At 40.9% G+C, this 17,640-nt stretch overlaps 2 protein-coding genes across 2 annotated transcripts in view; both read left to right on the top strand.

Moving 5' to 3' along the window:
- The window catches only part of igf2r (insulin-like growth factor 2 receptor), a 66,389-nt gene extending 61,241 nt beyond the window's left edge, over positions 1-5,148 (top strand). Inside the window, exon 51 of the mRNA XM_030046846.1 lies at positions 518-5,148. Within this exon, the coding sequence (XP_029902706.1) occupies positions 518-676 (159 nt within the window). The 3' untranslated portion in view covers positions 677-5,148. The remainder of the gene's footprint in view (positions 1-517) is intronic.
- A 1,544-nt stretch (positions 5,149-6,692) lies between these two features.
- LOC115356273 (solute carrier family 22 member 2-like) lies at positions 6,693-17,027 on the top strand. Its single transcript, XM_030047372.1, has 11 exons — positions 6,693-7,094; positions 7,958-8,061; positions 9,441-9,595; positions 11,581-11,749; positions 12,666-12,780; positions 14,282-14,382; positions 14,623-14,837; positions 14,940-15,048; positions 15,404-15,516; positions 16,411-16,510; positions 16,724-17,027. Exons 1-11 carry the CDS (start codon positions 6,693-6,695, stop codon positions 16,815-16,817), a joined length of 1,677 nt encoding a protein of 558 aa, XP_029903232.1. The 3' UTR covers positions 16,818-17,027.
- Positions 17,028-17,640: the final 613 nt, after the last annotated feature.

The raw sequence follows: 17,640 nt of genomic DNA, 5'->3' as shown, positions 1-17,640 counted from the left end.
CCGGTCTGTCTCTACTGAGCTGAGCTCTGAGTGTGATGACGTAATCCAAGCCCAGAAGAGCATCCTGTCGCCATTTTTACCGTATTAAACTGTATGTGGGTTCATGAGCAACTTCTTAGCTTTCAGGAACAGTTGGAATTTTTTCCATAGAGCAAACTTTACGGAAGTTACGGTATTTACAATATGACATGCGCATTTGTGTCGCCAACGACACGTTTGGCCTTAAAATTAACCAACAAGATTATTCGGTTAAAGTTCAAACGGTCAACAACCGGTCAAACTGCCACCGGTTAGCATCCCTATCCAGAAGACAAACCCACACAGTCCTGAGAGACCCAGCAGTCTAGATTTCATTCATTAAAGCGTGATGGCTGAAAAACCACAAAGAAATAAGTAGCAATATATCAAAGACAAAAAAAAAAAAAACTCAAGGTGACCAAAACAGATTAATTTAATGACAGAAGTGAAATATTAGCTAAACCTGAGAACAACATCCATCGTTCCTTCATCCTTTCAGGAGGAGAGTGATGAAGACCTGGTCGGCCTTCTGGATGAGTCGGACAGGAAGAGGAAGAGCAGCAAACCACGCTCCGCTGGTCGCAGCCATGGTAATAACACAACAGCCAACAGGAAACAGGATGAGGAGGACAGTGACGAGGACCTCCTCAGGGTGTAAGGTCACCTCCTACTTCCCTCCTCCACCGTCCAGTCAGAACTGTTCTCTCTCAGTGAATGTCTCCTTAGCAGCAACAGCAGCAACAATGAAATGGCAGCAACATGTCGGAAAGCAGAAACCCCTCCCCTTTGTTGGGACTTTTTATTGGACTGCACCTTTACCTGGCCTCCTCAGATCTCCATCTAGTCCACTGACTAGACTGACTAAAAACTGTCCATGTTAGCACACGATTTATTGATAGTTGAATATTTTAACCATAACTCCTGGAACCTATAATCCAATCTTCTTCCACTGATTCAGATTCTAGTGGTTCTGTACTTTCATCAGCTGCTTCATCATTAGGTATGTCTTCAATGCAACACTCCACACTTCAACCCCCAAAAGCACCCAAAGATGTTTTTGGTTTTTGAAAAACTGTTGAATACTTCACCATGAACATCAAACAGCATTTCTCCCCAAAATGCCCAACATTTTGGTCAGAATCAATGGGTATGGAGGAATGATGGGAGAATAGGATCCAGGTCAAAAATGGCCAGAGTTAGGCTTTAAATAATCTGTTGTGTGGACATAGGCAGTCACGGTATTAGCTTATGTTGTTTCTAAAGGGAATGAGGACACCTTTTGTCTTTCTTGCTGTTTACAGTTGCTACAATAGCAGATCTTTCTCTTTCTTTCCCCTTGAAAAGAAAGTACGATGCCTTCTTCATGATGAACTTTGCATTTTCATCAATGAATTGTCCATAGACAGATTGACTTTTGTCCTGCTTTGATCAATGAAGATGATGTACAGAGATAATGTTCTATAATAGGGACTTTTTATGTTTGGTGTTGTCTTCACCGGTGAATTTGCTTGTTTGTTTTTTATGATTATTTAATGGCTGACTGAGCTTATTAGCCACGTGAATCTCTGTTCTGTTAATTGTGCAATGAGCGAACTCAAGAAGGCCTTATGATGTGTGAATGGAGACCTTAGCTGTTCATATCAGTTTCCCCCAATTAGCTGTTAGGCTGTGTTAGTTTTGGAGACACACTCCCACCAAAGCCATATTTGTGTAGCCACCGCTGGCTCTACAGAGCACATTGTGTCATTTTTCATTTGCACAAACTCATCCATCACAGATTCAGTTTTGGAATTCAGCTCTCAGTCGAAGGTGCCGTGTCAAAAGTGTGATTTCAACTCCAAAAAGCCAATTTTTTTTGTTGTGCCGAAAACCTTTTTAGCCAAATGCATGAGATGACTGGACAGAAATCAGACATTGGTGTGAAAGTATCTGGAGTGCAACCAGTTCAGATCCATCTGACCTGTTGTCCAGCTTAGTAATTAACTAGCACCACCGCGAAGAATGAGAATAAAAACAGAAGCTCCAAGGTAAAAAGTATTTAATAGAGCTTGTATTTGCTGAATGGAAACTTTTGTGAATGTTCATATCCTTTTTTTTTTTTTTTTTTTTTTTTTTTTTGGAACTCAAATGAAACTGACTCCAGTGTTCCCACATGGTACAGTTGTGTTGATTGGCAACATGAGTAAGCACGCTATGAGTATTAGGGTACCGTCACACCTACCTTTTTCAGTCTGAACCTTAGTGAACACTTTACTTTGTCACATTTTGGTATTTGGTTCATTTGTACTCTCACTTCCCAATTACAATTAAACCAGGTCTTGTAAATAAATGTCACTTGGATCCACAAGTAGCTTGTTCACTGGAGTTTTGGCAACCTCACCACCCCGCCAGGTGACGGATTTTTACAGCGGCGGTGCATCGAGGCAAATGTGATTCCAGGTGCAGATTGCAAGAGCTCATTCCTACAATGAACCCTCTCTGGTGTTCATGCCTGTTAAGAACGCATGAAGAAATAGCTGAATGTGAGCATCACCCCAGACGTCATTTTGTTACGCCAGGTTTTCCATGCATGACGCACTGCTGGCTATCAGATTCCAACATCCGTCTCTTCGTACCCATAAAAACTTGTGTTTATGTGTCTTCTCCTGGAGGTCCTGCATTTCCAGGCATCTTGGTGTGGTTATTTGGTGCCGCCTTTGTTGGAATGGCATTGTTCTCACTTGGACAAATAAACCACAGGAGTAAAGGCACCGGAATTCAAATAGAATATGCTTGGTGTGAACGTACCCTCGGTTCCCAGTTAGCTACAGGTGACATGTCGATTTTTGAGTAGCTATTATTTATGTTGTACGTATTTGATACAACAAAAATCAATGCACTAAGTTAGACTACATATTTATTGTATTGTGTGCAGTCATTACTTTGTCTGAGGTATAACAGAGGGGAAAGAAGGCAGGTTTGGCTGATGGGATTACAATGAGTTCAGGGATAATTAACAGCAACTGAAGTTCCAACTAAAACCCTTTTACATGACACCACCCTGCTCTTATTATCGTCTGCATTTAGTAAATCTTCAGTGTGATGTCGCTCAAATCAGGCTTAGCCATATATACTCAATCCAAAAAAGACGTTTCACCTTTCAGGGTATTTCTAAAGCTTTGTACACAAGGTTTGTTTAATGAGAAGAAGAGTTTTTCTAGGACTGCGCTCCTGTTACACCACACAATAAGCGAAAACTTCTGCAAGTTGGAAACACCCGTAGTCTAATTGGGTTTCAGCAACTTTGCAACCAGAATTTTTTCATCTGTCTTCTCTGAGATCAGGAATTTCAGGGGGAACCAGACCAGACCTCTCAGAGTTGTTAAACAAAAGTGAAAACTGCAACAAAAGTGGCAGACAACAAATGTGTTTAGTAAATGAGGCTGGGTTCACACCTTGCTCTAAAACCTGACTTGATCATATTCTGTGTTCACTTAGACAGTGAATTTAGAAAGATTATATCACTTAAGCCAATGATCTAAACCCATAGTGTTTTATCAAAGTTAATATTCTACCTGAGAGCACGCAGAACGTGGTGATAGTAAAGAGCCATCAGGGCAAAGGTCTAAACAATATTTGAATCAGTGCAAATGATGGTGACAAGGAACTCAGAAGTATTTGACTTTGAAAAATATTGTGAAAAATGTTAAAATGCTCGGCAAAAAGTTCAATATTATGTAATTTAGGAATTCAAACCCTTTATTGACAGTGGAATTGAATGATGAATGTTAAAGTGGTAATCCGCATGAGTCTTTCTTTTTTTTTTTCTTGGTTTTTCTCTTTACTGAGTTTGTGTTTCTGTAGGTTGGGCTCTCTTTTTTTTGTCTGTTCAGCCATGTTGGCTCTCGCTGCACATGCCAACCACCCACTTCTTTTATTTATTCCAACAAACAGAAGACGTCCAAGGCATCACTTCCTGTTCATTAGAGGATTTTTCCCAAGAAAGACTTATCAGACACAGTGTTACGCAAATGTAAAAGATTTTAGGACTGGACATAAGTTGGATCACTATGGTGTCATAGTAATCAGATAGCGAGTATCAAAATCGCAATTGATTTCTGTGAAAAAGTTGCGGATTATTACTTTATGCTCCGAATTTTTACTGAATCTTTGGGAGATCGTTGCCTGAGTTAGCCTCATGTTGCTATGAAAATGTTGCAGATTTTTGCCTAAAATCTTGGCCCTCTTTAGAAGGTCTGAACCCAGGTTAAGGCTTCTATTAACGTGAGGCACTTTAAGATGAAAGGTGGGACAGCTTCTCCTCAGGGGAGACGAGGTGAGCACAGAGACACATGATCATGGTGGGTGTATGAACGAGAACTTGTTGCTCATCGCTGCAAAATGTCTATCTCTGCTGTATTAAGCACCAAAGTCTGTGCAGCTCATCTGCGTGGTACTATACTGAACCTTGTCTTTCACATTAAAGGGACAGTCCACCCCTTTTGAAAAAATGTTTTATTATTTCACTTCCCCTCTTCTTCTGTAGGACAGCAGTGGTGCCATCTTCCTCTCATTGTTACTGAGTGCTGGATACTGGCTGGATGTTCCAAATGCTAAATGTTAGCCTCCTGCCATTGAGGTGGACTTCCCCCCAGCTAACAGTCTGAAAAATAACTCAGTAACATTGGGAGGAAGATAGCAGCACCACTGTCCTACATAACAGCTGGGGGGAAGTGAAATACAAAATGGGTGAACCATCACTTTAATACCAGAGTGGATGTTGTTGTGCTCTTTTTTGTCATTACTCCATTAAGGCGAAAGCAGAGCTGTGCTGTAATACTGAGCTTAACTCGTCAATAGCCTTCCTCATTGAACGTCAGTGAGCGAGGTCAAGGGAGGACTCGAATGGAACGGGACAGTGTCAGGAAATATAATCACCAAGCTCAGCACAGCGTTGCAGTCGTGACAAAAACAGCATGAGAACTTCTCCAAGATGAGTCAGTACGATGGAAGGTGATCATTAATTATTTGTTTTAGTTGATGTAAGTTATGTTGTCGGATATGTTTTATAGCTTTTTGCCTGTTTCCTATTTAAAGAAAATGTTGGTGTAAAAATATTGCATTATTTGAATAAATAAGAGATCAGCTGTTGATGATTGTTCTGTTGTCATTGTAACTGCAGAATGAGATACTAATGCATACATACATTTATGTCACTTACTGTTGAACAGGTTAAATAAGGCAAATGATATTTATAAATCATTTTTTGAATGATGTTCTCCACTTACACTGATCATTTTTTGACTTCGTTGTAATCAAAGGAGCACCCAGAGGACTCAGAGTGTCCCCGTAATGGTTATTGAGCAGTTCATCAGTTGATATTTTATTTGACAATAAAACAGATAAAATAAAACAAAGAATTTGCAAATAAAATAATTCAGTCCAATAAGAATTGGATGAAGTAAAAAGGGGATTTAAAAACTGCCAGATATATCATCCAATAAATAGATCAATTAAAATTAGTTAAAAACTACATTCATAAATCCATAGAACAATCCATTTTTCAGAAAGGACATTCAATTGGGTATTCCTTTTATGTCAAACGTGTAAAATGCCTAAATAAATAGATCCCCCCACACCCTCTTTTGAAGCAGGGCGGGGTAAAGAGGGGTGGGCCATGAAGCTATATGACTGTATGAGCCAATGAGAGCTCTTGTCACATCCTAGTATGGCTTTGCATATTTTTGTCAAATCAATCTGCACCAAATCATCAAACTGATTTATTAATCCAGCTTTTTATAAAGGCATTATTTATTTTATTTTATTTAACCTTTATTTGTTAGAGAGGGACAGTGTACATTAATAAACATTTTAAAAGACAGTAAAATGTAAATGCACCCAATTATAGCCAAAAGGCATTGAAAACATCTTGCGTTTAATGGATCTGTTCGCTGATTCATTTATTGTTAGATAGGTTTATTCATTTACATAGTATTTCTAGTGCCCAGTTAAATCTAAATGAATGAATTTCTCTGTAATAATTAAGGAGAAACTCTGTCCAAATAGAAAATGGCAAATAGAAAAGTAAAAGGAGAAAGGATCATCCTAATCATTAAATATCAGTTCATAAGTTGCTCAACAGGCTCCTCCATAAACACAGGAACACATTCAAGGAACAAATTCTTCAATGTGTTGCCCCAAACAGTCGACTGCTATTCCCTTTCACTAGGAGCAGCACTCAGATCCCTGTCACAAGAGCTGCCTTCAAACTAGACCTATGTTGGACTTGTGCTTATACACATTACTGATTGACAGCGTGTGTGTGTGTGTGTGTGAGAAAGAATGAAAAAATCAGCAAAAGACCAGTGCGTGTTAATAAAACCCTCTTCCAAACGAGGAGGACAGGGGAGGGCTGCTGTGCTGCAACAGTGTTACTTGGTCTGACGTCTGAATGTGTGATGACAAACGTGTTTTAACGCTCCGCTGCTCAGCCTGCAGAGCAACACCTTGATGTCCCATGGACCTTTGCTCTGCCTCAGTCTGTTAAAAACCCAAAAGGGAAGACGCTGTCCGTGGCACTCTGCACAGGGAAGCTCTGCATCCATCCTGGTGAGGCAGACCGTGGACGCCGGTGCCTCCTTTAAGACACATTTATTCATTCACACACACACACAGTTTGTTCCACCAACACAACCATGACCACATTCGACGATATCTTGGAGGAAGCTGGGAAATTTGGGCGTTGCCAGAAGCGTATTTTCGCCCTGCTGTGCATGGTGTCCATGCCCTGGGCCGGGGTGTACGTGGGCATCGTGTTCCAGGGCTTCACCCCGGATCACTGGTGCCGGGACCCCGAGGTGGCGGAGAGGAGGCAGGCCTGCGGCTGGAGCCCGGCAGACAGTCGCAGGCTGACGGCGCCCCTCATCAACAGCTCTGGACTGCTGCAGCCCAGCAGCTGTGAGCAGTACGAGGTGGACTGGAACACCACTGGACTCAGCTGTGACTCCCAGGAGCTGGACCTCAGCAAAACCCCCACGACGGCCTGTAAACACGGCTGGGAGTACGACTACGAGGGACGACGCTCCTTTGTCACTGAGGTACGCTGAAGCTTGTCTGCTGGGGAAATGGGTTTGTAACAGCACAGAAAAGGGGAAATATAAAATCTGTTGTTATAGGATAGATCAAGTAAGAACAGACTGCAGATAAGAACACAGCAAATGGTGGGTATTGACCCTCTGAACACCCAGGAGCCCCTGGCAGGCTGTTAACTCACTCTCTCAGTGGTGTTTTTTCTGCCAATTCTTTTTGTCATTTCATGTTAAATATACAGCATAGTTATGATAATTATTAATGTAGTTTTGTGCTTTTTTGTTTGTTTGTTTTTTTTTACATTTTGTCTTAATTTTACAGTAATTTGATTCCACAAATCTTCTGGTCATTTTCTTGTATTTATTTATTTATTTATTTTTCACTTTTTTTTTTGATAATTTCACAGTAATTTTGTGTTTGCAAATTTCTGGTCGTTTTTACAGTAATGTTTTTTCTTTTTTCTTTTTTTTTTTTTTTACTTTTTTTTTTTAGTAATTTTATGGCAATTAGATGGTCATTTTTTCTTTAGAATGTTTTTGAGGGAAATCAAGTGAATTTGCTCGGGGTTCAGAGGGTTAAAGATGATACAATACGTCAGCATTACCTTACAGCATTTTGAGGGGATGCACAAAACAAAATCTTTACTGGGAAAAATGAACAAGAATAAAAACCAAAAATTCAATGCATGTAGTTTGAAGTGAAAAATAATGAAAAATAACATGCAATGTTATTTTATATAAAACAGGTCCTGAGCATAACTGGTCAGCTCTAACTTCAGATGTTATCATCAAGGAAACACAATAACCTGAATGCAACTGATGATTTTGTGTGTGTGTGTGTGTGTGTGTGTGTGTGTGTGTGTGTGTCCCAGTTTGACCTGGTGTGTTCAGATAGCTGGTTGGTGGACATGTACCAGGCCACTCTCAATGTGGGCTTCCTGGTTGGGAGCATCGCTATTGGCTACCTGGCTGACAGGTAAGGCTCTGATTGGTTAGTGTGATCTCCTACAGGTGAGACGAAAATACAGCTGCAGTTAACAACAGAGATTTTCCTATTGCATATTATTCTTGAGTTCTATCTTTATCATCTTTAGTTCCCCTTGTAGGGTAACAGTACTGTCTGGACCCTGAAGACCAACCAGCTGTCCAGCAAAGTTCAAATATCCCACTTGTTAGAACTGAAATAGCTATGCAGCTGTTTCAGTTCTGTTGCAGCTGTTGACATCCCAGAGTGAGCAAAAGCTGTATATGGACAGAGGAGGAGGTTGAGCTCCTCGTGAGAGTCACAAATGCATGCAGGTTGATGAAAATAACTGCAGGATCAAAGTGGCCCCTGTGTGAGGTCAGTGTCCCGCTGGGAGCATGCACAAAGAAACAAAGTTATGATGGTGACATCAGAATTATGAGATTGTTTTATTTTCGCCTGTCAACACAGCAAAAGCAACAGCATTTAAAACAAAAAAAAAAAAAAATCCAGCCCAGATAGGGTGCAAAAGTTGCATTTTCAGTGACCAAACATGCCTTTTTCATGTGAACAGAAGGCAAAGTTGAAGACAGCTTCGGTTGTGACTTGGAAATTTGACTCAGTGTTGGTTTCGGAATTCAATCATGTCATGTACTTTAGGAGACAAATTTCTGAAAATGTAGATAATGTAAAAAGAAGTTATGATTCACTGCAGTGTGCAGACACTCTTGTCTATTTGCCTCCAGCAAAGATACTGGAGAGCCTCCTCCAGTTCACCAGGCTCGTGATCAGAGCTCATCTTCTTTGGTAGTGCCTGTCTCGGTGCACGGTGTTGGATTGCAGACAATTAGAAAACTCCACTGTACACAACAGTGTAGAGTTATTATGATGAGCACAAAAAATGCTCACGCCAGGACTGACAGGCAGCATGAAATTTGAGATAGGCGGCCACCTCCGAGTTCTCTGTGGAGGAAAAACCCTGTTATTATCAATTCATACTTTATAGAACACCCAACATTTCTCAAATCATGTTTTGAGCGGAGCTCATTTCTTACTCTGGCTGCCCTGTAGTTCACACCGTGGATGTTGTGATGTCTGTGCTGGCAGCTCAGGGATATTGACCAGGTTTGGTTTTCCCTTCAGAAAGGTTTCAAAGTTTCTGGCAGCTTCTGGCAGACCGTGGAAGGAGAGAAAAACCAATGGAAAGATGACCTCCAACATGTTTCTCCTGACAATTACATTGTATTATGACAAATTCTCATTTACTTACTGTAATCATGCCAAGACGCTGGTTAACTGGGCGATGGAAAACTGATGCGACAATACATGGGTGGCTACAGGATTCATTTACCATCAGTTTGTCTGTTGTTTGTTCTTCTGTCCGTCCGCAGGTTTGGCAGGAAGATGAGCTTCCTCATGTCCAACCTGTTGAATGGCATTGCAGGGATCCTCGTGGCTGTGGCTCCCAACTACGTGTCCTTGCTGGTATTCAGAACTCTCTATGGGTTTGGTGTGAAGGGCGGCTGGGTGGCCGGATATGTTCTGAGTAAGTAATCTCAGGTTAATCCGCGCCCCTTGTCTTTCAGTATCAAAATCAAAATGCACTCATTCGGAAGTGTCATTTGTGATCACTTATGCTCAAGAGAAACATTTTGAATCTTCATGTTAAACTATACTGACAAAAGTATTGGGCCACCTACACACACTGCAGGAGCTTCTGTGACAGTTCATTCTAAATCCATAGGCATTAATATGGAGTTGGTCCCCCTTTGCAGCTCTAACAGCTTCCACTCTTCTCAGAAGGCTTTCTACCAGATGTTTGAGTGTGTCTGTGGGGATTTTTGTCCATTCATCCATAAGAGCATTTGTGAGGTCAGACACTGATGTTGGACCAGAGGGCCCGGCTCGCAGTCTCTGTTCGAGTTCATCCCAAAGGTGTTGGATGGGGTTGAGGTCGGGGCTCTGTGCAGGCCGGTCAAGTTCCTCCACACCAAACTCACCCAGCCATGCCTTTATGGAGCTGCTCTGTGCACTGGGGCTCAATCATGCTGGGACAGGAAAGGACCTTCCCCAAACTGGTCCCACAAAGCTGGAAGCAGAGAATTGTCCTAAATGTCTCGGTGAGCTGAAGCGTTAAGATTTCCCTTCAGTGGAACTGAGGGGCCGAGCCCAGAAAAACCAGCCCATAGCGTGATCCCTCCTCCAGCAAACTTTACAGTCGGCACAATGCGGTCAGGCAGGGAACGTTCTCTTGGCGTTCACCAAACCCAGACTCGTCCATCAGACCGCCACATAGAGAAGTGTGATTGGTCGCTCCACAGGGCACGTTTCCACTGCTCCAGAGTCCAGTGGCGGCGTGCTTTACACCGCTCCATCGATGCTTGGCATTGTGCTTGGTAATGTGAGGCTTGCGTGCAGCTGCTCAGCCATGGAAACCCATGCCATGCCAGAGTGTCGGCCACTTTTACGCACCATGCACCTCAGCGCTCAGCAACTCCACTCTGTAACTTTACGTGGTCTGTCACTGAGTTGCTGTGGTTCCTAAATGCTTCCACTTTGCAGTAATACCACTTACAGCTGATGGTGGAATATCTAGGAGGGAAGAAACTTCACCAATGTAAACATTACTATTACAGCAGCATGCTGGAACTTAGTGAGCTCTTTAAAACGAGCCATTCATTCACAAATGTCTGTGAAGGCAGACTGCATGGCTAGCTGCTGGGTTTTATACTCCTGTGGCATTGGGACTGAATCAAACACCTGAATTCAGTGATTAAGAGCTGTGGCCCAGTACTTTAACCCATATAGTGTATATACGTTATTTAAAAATTTAAAGAAAAATGTATTACTACAAGGCTCTGTGGAATACTCAGTTCTGATTGGTATTCAGTGGTCCAATATTTCTGAATAATAATAAATGTTGGTTGTTAATAAGTGACCGTTGTTATGGAAGATCACTCCAAGCCAGTGTCAGCAGGTAGACTATAATGTGTGGTAGGTAAATTGTTAACATGTAGGCTGTTAATGCACCTGGCCCTGCAGACTGAATCATAGCTGTTTTGGAGGCAAATTATGGAACCTGGAGAGGCCACAAAAACATTTGTGTTTATTTCGTGCACCAATCCGAAATTGTTCCCACAAAATATTAAATTGAGATCATAATTTTGTTTACTTAAGAGGTTAAGATTACAACTTGAGGGCACGAAAAAGCAAACTGACCTGATGACCTTTAGTATTTGTGCATGCAATATTTAAAAAATGGGTGTCCATCTCCTTTCGAGGGCTCTTCAGAAATAGAGTAGGATAGAAATAGAATCTATAGTCTGTTTCATTCAGCAGAGTTTAATAAAGTCAGTTCAGAATTAATATTTTGTGGTTTTATTTTTGCGACAATGTCCAGCTGAACACATCATCCTCACATTGTTTTATATATGAACTATTTCCATTGTGTAATAAGTGTGATCCTTGGAGTGAAGATGTAATATGTTGTTGTGCTCTCAGTTTTACTTCCTTTCTTTTCCTCTCTTGTAGTCACAGAGATCGTGGGTGTGGAGTACAGGAGGACTGTGGGAGTCATCTACCAGATGTTCTTCAGCGTTGGCATCCTCCTCCTCCCTCTCCTGGCCTACTTCATCACTGACTGGCGCTGGCTGCAGGTCGTCATCACCGCCCCATACATCATCTTCCTGTCCTACTATTGGTGAGGAGCTCCTTTATTTATTTTCTGCTTGATCCCAAAAACACATTTTTATTTCTTAATTACAAAGGAGCAACTCCTCTCATGCACCTGCAGGGGGAACTCCTCGAGAAAGGTTAGGGGACTAAAACATGGGTGAACCCCTGAGATACAGAAGCAGGAATCCGCTGTCGCCATGGATACTAGCAAACCCACCCTTTGATAAAATGTGTTTGTTTGTTAAAAAAGAAAAAAATAATTTTTAAAAAATGGCATAGCTGAATAAAAAATACATTAAAAGGTCATGCTCTTTTTTCCAGCAGTTCCTGCAAATGTGCAACATCGCTAAAATAATCCCCATTGTGCCGTAAGATAAATAATGCATGGTTGTGATTTGTCTATAAAATCTGCAAGTCATCTGGACTTTGGAGCAAAATAATATTTAATCACTACACTCTCCTTGGTTTAAAGTGTCATTCCGTGATGTCTGAAGCCAAGTGAAAAGGCTGTGTGGGGAAACAAAGGGATCAGACAAATTAGGGGTCAGCTGATAGAGATTTTTAATTATTAGTAATCAAGGACACCGATAAGTGCTATTTAGGGCTGAAATGAATTTGTCATAAACTTGAAAATTGCAGGGTCAGTTTCAGAAGAAAATTATAATTTTGGTTTGGTTTGATTATTTCAAACAGCCGTTTGTTTCCCGAGTGAACTGCAGAACCCTTGGGGCATTGAAATCTGTACAAGGCCCTTTGCATGATTTGAAATACAGTGCCATTAATAAAAATGTTATTAATGAGAAATTTTTATTAATGGAAAAAAAAAAAACTCTTTTCAGAAATGTGTATTTTCCTCATCAGCAACAATATACACTACAGCAAGAAAACCTCATTTCATTTCCCATTTCCCACTTTGGCCTCATGGAAATTCTGAATTACAGGTTCATTCCTGAATCTCCAAGGTGGCTCCTCTCGCAGAACAATTCCTCCAAGGCTGTGCAGATCACCGAGGCCATGGCCAAGGAGAACAAGAAGACGCTCTCCAAGAACATCGAGGTAGCTGCTCGCGTAGCAAGGACGAAGGCGGCTGAGGCAGCACGCATCTGTCCAGCAACATCACATATTCAGGAGAACGCTCCTCTCCGCAGTTCTGTTCCATTATGAACAGACAAAAAGAGCCAAAATGAAAGCTGACTTTGCCCAGAATTTAATCAAGTCTGGTAAATACTGAATTCCTGTTGCTTTATGTCAGCGGCTCTGAGCTGCTGCCGCCTCAGGACCTGCATTTGTTTTGTCTTTACTCATTAAGTCACAAGCCACACCTCGGCACTGAGAGCTAAAATAAAATACTCCGCTGTTTCCTTTTGGAAAATATTCCAAAATCACTTTGGCCCATGATGATGAAGCTTTTTTAATTATTATTATTAGTCATTCTGAGTCACAAGTTTTTTCATAGAAAAAAGGTGTGACTCAGAAATAGTTTCTATTTTGAAAAGAGTTGATTTACCACTTAAAAAATTAAACATAACATTTTCATTTAGTTATTTTTTACTTTTCTGTTGCTTTCTCTTACTTTTGTGCTGCAGGGGACATTTTAAAATTTTATTACATTTTACCTTTTTAAAATTTTGTTTCTTAGAAATATTATACATGCATATATAACATACACTACTCACAAAAAGTTAGGGATATTTGGCTTTTGGGTGAAATTTATGGAAAATGTAAAAAGTTCACGCTACAGTGATATTATATCATGAAAGTAGGGCATTTAAGTAGAAGCATGCACTGGTGATTTCCTAATCTCAAACAATTTCTTGAAACAAAAGCCAACAACAGTGGTGGATATACCACAACAAAAAATGTCAGTGTCAATAACTTGTCATGTGCCCTTGAGCATCAATTACAGCTTGACCACGACGTCTCCTGCTGTTCACAAGTCGACTTACTGTCTGCTGAGGCATGGCATCCCACTCTTCTTGAAGGGCGGCCCTCAGGACATTGAGGTTCTGGGGTACAGAGCTCCAGCCTCTACACAGCGACTCAGCTGATCCCATAGGTTTTCTATGGGATTCAGGTCTGAGAAAGTGTAGGCCACTCCATCTGAGGTACCCCAGTCTCCAGCAGCCATTCCCTAATGATACGACCTCGATGAGCTGGAGCATCAAACACCTGTTGTGAATTTTGCCGTTAAACTCCTTGTTAGAGAACAGCAACTTGTGCAAAAAGTACTGAAACATTGAACAGTTGGACATGTGCATTCAAAAGTTTACAGAAGGTCACATTAAGTTCACCTGTAAAGGTTAGAATGCATTTTAGCTTCATCCTGAAATTTCACCCGAAAGCCGAATATCCCTAACTTTTTGTGAGTAGTGTATATACATTTTTAAGGAGCTGTACTTAATAATAATAATAAAAAGAATAAGAATAAGAATAATAATCACCATCAGCAGTAGCATCAGAGGGAAGCATAATAATAATAATAATAATAATAATTTTTATTATGATTATTAATCATATTAAATAGGATCAGTGCTCATGATCCCATGTGATTGTGCAGACTCTAAAGGACGATAACGCAGACTCCACCACCGCCTCCTTCATGGACCTGATCCGAACTCCAAAAATGAGAAAACACACCTTCATCCTCAGTTATAACTGGTGAGTGTTCAGCTCTGCAATGCACTCTGGCTGCTCTGGCTTTAACACACAACATAACAAATGACATTTGTCCTCTTTGCAAACATAAAAATAACTTTTTTTGGGGGGGGGGGGGTAATTTTGAGTTTTCAGCCATTTGTTTCAGATGTTGGTTATTTCATTGTGGAGCAAAGCTCTTCAGTGAAAGACACAGTCTTCCCTCTGTTGACTAGTCCCTGATGTCCCCTCTGTGCCGTCCAGGTTCACCAGCGCCGTGGTCTACCAGGGTTTGATCATGAGGCTGGGCATCCTGGGAGGAAACGTCTACATTGACTTCCTGATCTCCGGCCTGGTGGAGTTTCCTGCTGCCTTCCTCATCCTCTTCACCATCGAGCGTATCGGTCGGCGTCTTCCCTTCGCCACCGCCAACATCGTAGCCGGAGCCTCCTGCTTCATCACCGCCTTCATTCCTGACAGTGAGCATTTTTCAGTTTGGATTTTGAATCAGGTTCCACTTTGTGTTTGATTGTGGAGTCAGTGAGGTGTCAGTGTTATAATGTGGCTGTCTTTTCTCTCAGGTATGTTCTGGTTTAAGACGGTGGTGGCCTGCATCGGTCGGCTGGGAATCACCATGGCCTTCGAGATGGTGGTGTTTGTTAACACTGAGCTCTACCCTACATTTGTCAGGTGAAATGTCATCCATTAGTATAAGATTTAATTAGCTTGTTATAAGGCTAATCTGTTAAGCCACAACATTGAAGGTTTAATCCCATTCTCCTCCCATATCTTATTATATTCCTTATATTTATTGTTATTTTAATTTGAAAGAGCTGCATGTCACAACGACTATCACGGTCACCTCCAGCTGCCATTTGGGGACGACAGTGTTATTACTTACCTATTAAACCTGGTGTGAAACACACAGTATTCACTATTGACCATTCACTATTGTGTGAGATCAGTAGTGATGGAGAGTAGTGAAAAGGGCATTTTATGATATGAAAATGTTGCAGATGATGAGCGCAGCCTCTTGTCCCTGCAGGAACCTGGGCGTGTCGGTTTGCTCCACTCTGTGTGATGTTGGCGGCATCGTGGCTCCCTTCCTGCTCTACAGGCTGGCCGTCATCTGGCTGGAGCTGCCCCTCATCATCTTTGGTGGGTTTCACATCAATGTGGCCTGAGACCATAACCACTGACACAACTCACTACCAAATGCAACATGTCCATTCAAAAAACAAACAAACAAAAAGAAATGTTGTCTTATATAGGATTTGATCGTAAGAAGTAAGAAAAGAATCTACACACACTCGACTTGTATAACATCATTGTAATTAAATTACAATAATGTTTATATTATTTTACAAAGCATTGGGGTCACTACACTACACAGTAATAGCATCCGATTCATGTTCTTTTCTGTTACTTTATAATCTGTTACTTTTCTTTGGACCTTTCTCAAGAACAATTTTTAGAAAAAACAGTTATTGGTAAATGATGCCTAATTTTCTTGGTCAATTCGTAACAACAGATAATAACATCCTTTTTAAATGATCTGAAAATAGAAAAAAAAATCTTCTGTAACACCCAGAAGTCATACTCTGACACGAGAATATTTTGTCATCTTTTCAAATGGTTCATAACTCATGTTAGAATGAAATGAAGCAAGTTGTCGTCGCTACATTTCCAGTCACTCACATGCGTGCAGGCCAGTCAGTCTAACCAGTGCACTGCCTGTTTTGTTGGACTGCATGTGTGTCTTGCCATAAGACTTGCTGTGCAGAGCTCCAGGCTTTCCAACAGTTTTCAAAGAAAAGTAGCTTTTGGCTGCTCAAAAGCTCTTATAAACTGACAAATGACATTATATCTAATTGCATGTCAATATATTTGCATCAACATCATTTATGCTACCCACCCATTAGCATGCATCCCAAGTGACTGGATTGTTAAAAAAAAAAAAAAAAAACCGACAGATAAAATTCAAGTTAGCACCAGTTACAGAGGGAACTCATGCACTGCTGGTGGTGAGCCTGTGCTGTGCTGCTGCTTTAGGGTCCCTGGCGTTCCTGGCTGGTGGTTTGGTGCTGCTGCTTCCTGAGACCAGAGGTGTGCCGCTGCCCGACACCATCGAAGACATCGAGTTCCCAGAGAGGTGAGACTTCCCATTCCTGACTGTGCTGATTGTGCTCCAAGAGAATAAGATCCTTCATGAAGCAATCCAATGTGTCTTTTGTACAAATTATGGTACAGTAAGTGCAAATGTCACCTCTTACACTGTCTGCCTCACTACTCTCATATTGTTCTTAATGCTTCATACAGCATGTAGATATTTTTTAACATGCCGTATTTGTACATTTGTGCTCAGAGCCAAGGAGAACGCTGTGCTGAAGAAGCAGCAGCTGGCCAACCTGCTGCCCGGCAGCGACGTCACCACCAACAAGGAAACGGCCACGGTCTGATCTCCTCCTGAGTCCTCTGGGAAAGCTTTCTGACCAAAGTATTTATTTATACTCTCTGAAGAGTGCTGCATATTTGTTATTGGAAACCACTCAGAATGATACTTATCCCATGATTTTGTTTGAAACTATTTGATCCTTCTCTTTCCATGTTTCTAATGTTAGGCTGTGGCTCTTCATCACCTACCTAGTATTTGTATGTTAAGTTTTGCTGATATTGATATGGGAGTGACTGTATTTTTATTAGTACACTAGTCGACCCAGCAGAATGAGATGCTGTGGGTTTGTTATGACTGATGTGTGTCACTGACAGTTTAACTTATTAAAGAGTTTTCTTCTAAAACAGTGCGTGTGCACTCATTTTGTTTTCCCGAGGTATTTCATAGAGGTTTGCCTTGACCTGAAGAGGTTAGGTGGTTGAAAAGCCAAAGGGGGAGAGAGATAAAGAGTTTCCTAAAGTGACCTCCCCTTTCATACGTGCTGTTATGCAACACTTTTAACCCTTTGAGACCTGGGCAAATTCACTTGATTTCTTTCAAAAACATTGTATATTTAAAATGAAATTTTACCAGAAAATGAGTTTAAAAGATACTAATAAAAATATAAGAAAATAAACCAAAAAAAAATTGGTATTTCAAGAAAATTGTATTCATAATTACTCTAATTTTTAAAATTAAATGACAAGAAAATTACCATAAAATTACCCAAGGAAATAAATGATAAAGAAAAAAAGTACCAGGAAATTACAGAAAAAAAAAAAAAAAAAAGAACAAAAACTAAAAAGACTAAATAAAGTGGGTTTTGTTCAGAGGGATAAAAATAAATA

This window comes from Myripristis murdjan, chromosome 24, assembly GCF_902150065.1.
Source record: "Myripristis murdjan chromosome 24, fMyrMur1.1, whole genome shotgun sequence".
NCBI lineage: Eukaryota > Metazoa > Chordata > Actinopteri > Holocentriformes > Holocentridae > Myripristis > Myripristis murdjan.
This window is presented reverse-complemented; position numbering and strand designations above follow the sequence as displayed.